At 37.5% G+C, this 7,390-nt stretch overlaps 1 protein-coding gene across 1 annotated transcript; it reads right to left on the reverse strand.

The window, feature by feature from the left end:
- Positions 1-1,335: 1,335 nt before the first annotated feature.
- Positions 1,336-6,943, reverse strand: LOC130467326 (protein HLB1-like). Its single transcript, XM_056835809.1, has 11 exons — positions 6,872-6,943; positions 6,501-6,551; positions 6,371-6,400; positions 6,176-6,238; positions 5,985-6,050; positions 5,700-5,828; positions 5,287-5,322; positions 4,570-4,689; positions 2,976-3,161; positions 2,587-2,659; positions 1,336-1,519 (listed from the first exon to the last, which is right to left on the reverse strand). The coding sequence occupies exons 1-11, from the start codon at positions 6,941-6,943 to the stop codon at positions 1,398-1,400; spliced, it is 948 nt and encodes a 315-aa protein (XP_056691787.1). The 3' UTR covers positions 1,336-1,397.
- Between the last annotated feature and the right edge of the window lie 447 nt (positions 6,944-7,390).

The raw sequence follows: 7,390 nt of genomic DNA on the forward strand, positions 1-7,390 counted from the left end.
ACTTGCAAAATAAAAAATAAAGAAGCGTCCCACTATAGGCCCAACAAACAAAGCCCACTCGGTTTTGAAATAATGCCATGTGAACCAGTTCCCGAAACCCACAAAATAAACCACACTATCCCATCCTCAAAACCTAAAAAGCCAACCAATGTCATCATGAGAGCCAACCCATGCAACCCAAAATAAAAAAGAAATCAAAAATTTAAAACCAATGCAAATGTTACCAAAAAATAAATTCATAAAACGTAGAATCCACCAACAGCTTTCACATAAGATTCCATCATACCCTCCACAAAGATCTTCATAAGTTCTGCACCCTAACTCCATTTTCAAAACTGTTTTGAGTCACCAATAGAAAAAATTAATCTGGACAAAAATGCGTTTCACGCTAACAGTCAAAAAACCTCCAAAACAGCCTCAAAATTAACTTTAACTATGAAGCAAAATATCAACGCACAAAAAACGAAATACAAATATACGCAAGAACATGTGAAGCAAAACGTCAAAATTGACCGTCCAAGTTATTTTCAGCGCCCAGGGCTGGGCGTCGAAATTTCTGACGCCCCAGCCTGGGCGTTGAAACTCTCTGCCTGCCAAAAGTTTTCCTTGTTTTCGAAAAGTGCTCGTCCTTTTATCCGCACACAACGGAAAAATAACGAACACTTGGGGGGTACAGTACGTATCCAAATAGGTTTACCAACAAATTGGTCAAATTTTACGCAACCTATGGAAAACGGCAGATGAAAATAATGGCAAATACTTCACTCCACTAGTAGAAAAAACCCTTATTGCAGCGGGCTTTTAGACCCCTGTTGCAGCGTACATCGTATGCTGCAACTGGGGGGCCTGCAACAAGTCTGAACTTGTTGCAGCGTACAATGTTCGCTGCAAAAAGTGATTTGTTGCAGCGGGCTTTTAGATGTACGCTGCAACAAGTGCCAAAAAATTGGCAAAATTTTGGACTTGTTGCAGCGTACATATAAAAGCCCGCTGCAACAGACCCAACTTTTTGCAGCGTACATTTATTTGTACGCTGCAACAAGTCTGAATTACTCAATTTTTTGCAGCGTACATTTATTTGTACGCTGCAACAAGTCTGAATTTTCGCGAAATTTTTTTCCCTTGTTGCAGCGTACAACATATATGTACGCTGCAAAAAAGCACTTTTGGCGGGAAAATTCTAATTTTGTTTAGGGATACCTAGAGTGCCTTGCACCAAATATAGAAACCTGTCAAAACAATAATAGAATAACGCAACCTGTATAACAAATATAAAAACAACAACTGGAGTTTTGTATACTATATATCCCAAAACCAAAGTGCACATATTACATTTAAATATATGTTCCAATTTCAACATAAACATACATTTTAATATAAAATTTATTCTATAACAACTAAACCAACTCGATCAAGCGCGCTAAAGCCAATAATAAATACTTGTTGGTAAAAAACTTAGCCCATTGCTCACGAACCACATCAAATTCCTCGCATAAGGCGCAATCCTCGGAGTGTAGACCTTTACAAAAACAGAAATTTAAATTAAACATTAGATTAAATACAAATTAAATATCACATTTTAACATTCAAGAAACTAATGACAATGTCCTAATAGTCTAAAATGAGTCCTTAAGTTCTTTAGTTCAAAGTTGGGAGCGAAAATGTCATTTTAGCCTAAATATGACCTATAACGACCCAATGAGCCTATAGGTGCATAAATAGATTGGAACGAGTCTTAGATCGTTAAAATTATGCATATTAAACATGTAATAAGTTTTAAATGAGTCCTTATGTTCTTTATTTTAAAGTTGGGAGCGAAAATGCCTTATTTTAGCCTAGATATGACCTATAACGATCAAACAAGCATTAAATGGGTATAAGTAGATTAGAATAAGTCCTAGAAACTCAAAACTAAGCTTATTAATCATATAATAATTTAAAAATGAGTCCTTAGGTTCTTAAGTTCAAAGTTGGGAGCGAAAATGTCATTTTAGCCTAAATATGACCTAAAACGACACAATGAGCCTTAAATATGCATAAATGGATTGGAACGAGTCTTATAAAGTTAAAATTATGCATATTAAACATGTATTAAGTTTAAAATGCGTGCTTAGGTTCTTTATTTTAAAGTTAGGAGCGAAAATGCCTCATTTTAGCCTAAATATGACCTATAACGATAAAACAAGCATTAAATGTGCATAAATAGATTAGAATAAGTCTTAGAAACTTAAAACTAAGCATATTTATCATATAATAAGTTTAAAATGAGTCATTAGGTTCTTAAGTTCAAAGTTGGGAGCGAAAATGGCACTTTAGCCTAAATATGACCTATAACGACACAATGAGCCTTAAATATGCATAAATGGATTGGAATGAGTTCTAGAAAGTCAAAACTAAGCATATAAAAAATTGATTTCCTCAGGAAATTCTACATAATATACATTGATTTCTGTGATTAAACATTTCTATGCTACACAACCCAATTAAAAGGGAAAAGAAAGCGTACCGATAATACAATTAATACATTTAACAAAGAGTCAAAGACTAATCATCCAGTGATTACACCAGCCAAAACATCACTCTTACCTCGAGCAAAAATTGTGTAAACTAAACGAATTGCATCCAGCCAACCATCCAAAGATTCCCACGAGTCAGCTACCTAAGATGTCCAGTGAGAGAACAGCAGCGTTATAAGGCCAAATTTCCAGTTATCGTCATAACAAATTGAGAAACAATCAAGGACCGCTATGGAAAGAGCCGGCTACCCTTGTGAATGTTAAGCTTATGCATTTAGTTTGTTTCGTAATATATGTAATGGTCTATAAGGACCTTAATTTTTTGTTTAGTTTGTAAAACTTTTTCATTTCAGTAAATTTAACCCTATGTCAAAATAAAAAAATAAAAAGACATTGAGGAAAAAGAATCATTGAGATGTATGGAAAATGCAGATATAAAAGGTAAAAGAAGTTGCTAACCAAGTATACAGGTCCGTGTATTGTGTCAATGAAGAGTCCAGCCCCAGGTGGTAAAGTAAGATCAGCAGATGCTGACACTGAAACAATGTCAGGGATGTCAACTTTGACGGCTCTATTTTTTATATTTGGCCCATCTACTTGCTTGCTAGAAAGACTCTGCCGTGATGTCTTTTGTTCGGATACAATCTGCATTAGAAAGGGGTGGTTCAGTAAGAAACATTACTTTCAACCATCCATCAGATTGCACAATGGTCAAATATCTCAACATATCTCCATAATCTATACCATTATCCAACTGCCTGAGTCAAGATGAATGTCATGTCTCCACATATAATTGAGAAAATCTCAAGAGATATCTATCTTAGTTACACACAGCAATAGATAGGTCCCCATAAATTTTAGAAAACCAATTAAAGAAACTACCATATAACAAGAACTTGATAGCTCTCCATCGCAAGTATCCATAGGTGAAAATTCCAACTAAAGTAACTTTCAGATGCTAAATCAACCCCAAGGATGAAACGAGTACAATACAGTATCCTTGCAAGTTTCTCAAGTCAAGATAGAGAAAGGGAGAAAGAGAGGCATTGCTAACTTCACTGCAAGACGTTGGAAAACAAAGACAAACAACAATCAATATAATTTGGGAAATTCTACATGGTGGTCTACTGGTTTGGAAAATTTTACATGGTGGAAAATAAATAAATTAAAGGGACCCAAAAAAATTATTGTTCTGCAAAAACGATCTATTTATAGAAGTTAAATTGTTGAATATAAACGAGGTTGGACTGGGGAAGCTGTTGCTGGAGAGGCCAAGCCGATTTCTCCGAGTCAGCTTTGTCAGATCCATGAGAAGAAGAAGAAAAAGACATCTCGATTCTTTTGATGTTGCCAAGTTTGCATTTGAATTGGTTGGCTGGTTCGCTGAACAGATTGGCTGGGGAATAGCTCGTTGATAGCTAAACTGGCTTGCCAGCGGAGACGTGGGCTGCGTGTGGTTGTTGCCTTGTTGGTGAAGATGGAGAGAAGAAGTGGTGAGATTGGGTGGTAGAGTGGTGGGTGCGGTGGTGGGGTCAGGTAGCGCGATGGGGTTGGACTGGTCGGTGGGGTCAGGTGGTGGCGTGGGGTGGTTAGGTTGGTTTGGATGGTGGGTGGTGGTGGGAGACTTGGAGTGAGGTGTATTAACTAGAGGGTAGGTTAGTAATTATATTTAGGGTCAGAAATATGGTAAATTAGTGGTGGGTTAGCCATAACTTTAGTTGATAACGACACTTAGTGTATTAAGCCATTACCAAGAAAATGAAACTTTTTAGTTTCCACCATGTAGAATTTCCCAAACGAAGAGGTCAGGATGTAGAACTTCCCATATAGTTTTCATCAAAGAAATGTATTTGTTACTATATGAAAAGATATCACATGGAAAGATGTTTAGAAAAATAGGATTATTTAGCTAAACAATGCTCTAAACGCAATGCAACTGAGCCATGGAAAGCACAACACCTGAAGTGTCTGATTAAATATTGCCTGTCTAACATCCTGGAGTGTCTGATTAAATATTCACTTTCCTTCCCAAGCCAGGAGATAGTGAAATTACCTGATAAAGACCCTCATGGTTAAGGACAAATTGTGTCCGCTTCCAATCACTATGGGGGCCTATTGGATTTCCTGGAGGTGGAGCCGTCAGATATCCCACTTTAAGATAGGGCAAAGGAAGCTGAAAAATAGATAAGAGAGATTTAGAACAAATCATGACTTAACACACTGCAAAAGGAGAAGCCTTGTGTTAACGTCAGGGAGCAACACAAACCACTATATATGAAAATGCATAAAGGTGCATGTTTTGTCTGCAAGAACATTTCCTCTTTCCCCCCCCCCCCCCCTCCCCCCCTCCCCGCCCTCTTCCTTGAAACACTGGATTATCTCCAGAAGCAACTAGAGTAACTAGAGTAGAGAACTAAATCAAACAAATATCAATTGAACCATAATTTCTGTCCCTAAAAGGTCAAGCTTCGGAAACAGAATTTTAAGGAACGTCTCTACTATATTCCTTGATATGTTTTCACTTGACATTCATGAAAGGTGAAAGTTGATCAAAGCTCTGGGAGTGTCCTTAAACATACACAAAGTACTTGATAATTTGATTCGGGTAAAGCCGTAAAGGGATTACCTATTGAGGGGTGGGGAGAGGGTCAAACTAGCATTGAGGATAACTAAATGGAAAGTAGAATGTGGTTTTTACAGTCACGTAAAATGCTGAAATGTAACTAGAACTATGTACACTTTCTGTTGATTTTATGTAAAGCACTCTTACCATAGAACGGACTAGCCTCAGTGCACTGCGGTAGACCTACAAGTTTAAAAGCAAAACCAAAAAAACTGTCAAAATTACAACTCAACAAGAAACCTCGTCAGAGAAAACAGATATGATGCAACTGTTTGCAATAGGAATACATTGGCCTAGCATAATGATTTTGCGTTATAATTTTTCCTTGCATTTCTCCAATAATATTCTGAGCTTGAAAGTTGTATCAGGATGAAAAATACAAAGCGCAAGAGCCCAATAGGTCCAATTTCAAGAGACAAAAAAACACCCACCAAGAATTCTACCAAAGCAGATTTAGGAAGGTTGAGGTGTATACAAGCCTACCCGCATCAATGTTTCGTGAGGACCGCTGAAGAGGCAGGGAGGGTGAAGATGAGAAACCAGAATTGCAGAGAGCTTACCGAGTAATTTGGCTTCAATGCGTGAGCAGCTGCAATATAGACAGCGCACTGACTATACAAGTCATTGGGCGAAATATCATTATGGCTGACTGATCCCCCGATTCTTAGCAAGTCCTCGGCTAAGCCATACTGCAAAACCAAAATATACATAACTCACCTTATCATCCGATCTCAGTGACCGTGTAACCCTTCAATACAACACAATATCCGGATGATAATAATAAAAGAAAGAAGAAAGCACTGGACAAGCATTGCTAAAACAGAAAAGAATAATTGAGGACTAACCAAAACAGTTCCGAGGTTGTAAATAGCCCTATGAAAGTCAAACTGCAACTGAATTGCTGCACGGAACTGCATCAAGGTATATTACAGAGAATCAAATAATAGTGAAGATTCAATAATATTCATAATTTCGTATGTAACCCACACCTAAAATCATTTAGTTATCTTGGGTTTATCAAGTAATATGTTTGCACCTTACTAATTGCCGTCTTAACAATGTTATGCTTTTCCTTAGCAGGGACTATCGCACTGAGTTCCTGTATCACAAAACAGGGAATGGTAAAGCCAAAGTCTGAGAGCATTGTACTGCCACTAACTTTCTAGTGTAAAAAAAATGCATCTCAGCCTTTCCTTTCTGCATTTCTCACTGTATAGATGAGAAATATTACCTGCAGTGCAAGTCCCCAGTTGTTAAGCGCCTGGAAAGGAACAATGAGATTGTTACAATGACAAAAATGAACAGAAATCTAAAGAATTGTAGTAAAAAGATAAAATAGCCAAATACAAAAAGAAAAAAACCTGGGGACTATTCCAATTCAACTGCACAGCTTTTCCGTAGTAATCTGTGGCCTGAAAGGAAGATAATTAGGTCATAAGGTCTACTTAAATAATACAAAGCAAAAGCCTAAATATTCTACTTTCATCATTTCATAATGAGTTAATATTTCCAAACACCCATAATTTGTAAGAAAATAGCATCAATTGTGTTCTTGGTACATCCAACAATAAGTGAACGTCAAATGAACAACTCAGAGAAAAGGTCACCACTTTGCTTCAGAGATTTATGATCAATACAGCTTCTGGAAATGATAGGATGAAAATACAACAAGACCATAAAAAATGAAGGTAAAGAATTATAACATGAAAAATCACATTTCAATAGTACGTACAATGCAATTAACAACAGTCAACCCACCTCCCCTGCTCCACCCCACCACGACCGCCACCACCACCACCACCATTCTCTAATTCCAACACCGCCCCATCTTTATCTATGAATAAACCCTAAAAAACGAATTGAACAAACCCTAAAAACGAATTGAACAAACGAATTGAACCGTAAAAACGAATTGAACAAAAGAATAGAACAAACCCTAAAACGAATTGAACAAACAAATTGAACAAAACCTAAAACGAAGCACAGAACTCAAAAAAATGAATTGAACAAAACGGCATCTGCAGAGGAGGCGAGAAAAGAGACCCACCGGCGACTGGCGAGGAGGCCAGAACCACCGACGACTCGACGAGGAAGCTAGATTGATGACGCAGGAATGGTTTTTTTTTTGAGGGGGGCGACGCAGGGAAAGCTATGGGGAAGAAGAAGGGAGTTGAGCGCGCGCGAGAGCTGAAGTTTTGAGATGCTTAATTTGTTCTGAATTACTCCGTAGTATAATATTGCAGCGAATTTT

Source organism: Spinacia oleracea, chromosome 2 (genome assembly GCF_020520425.1).
Source record: "Spinacia oleracea cultivar Varoflay chromosome 2, BTI_SOV_V1, whole genome shotgun sequence".
NCBI lineage: Eukaryota > Viridiplantae > Streptophyta > Magnoliopsida > Caryophyllales > Amaranthaceae > Spinacia > Spinacia oleracea.

What these genes read in the sequence shown, in the direction of transcription:
- LOC130467326 (XM_056835809.1), bottom strand. Translation starts at nt 6,943, where the DNA reads ATGGTGGTGGTGGTGGTGGCGGTCGTGGTGGGGTGGAGCAGGGGAGGT. An exon ending in ACAACCTCGGAACTGTTTTG is followed by an intron (nt 5,829 to 5,984) that starts GTTAGTCCTCAA and finishes TTGGTTTTGCAG; the next exon opens with TATGGCTTAGCCGAGGACTT. An exon ending in TTACACAATTTTTGCTCGAG is followed by an intron (nt 1,520 to 2,586) that starts GTAAGAGTGATG and finishes GTTTTTGTAAAG; the next exon opens with GTCTACACTCCGAGGATTGC.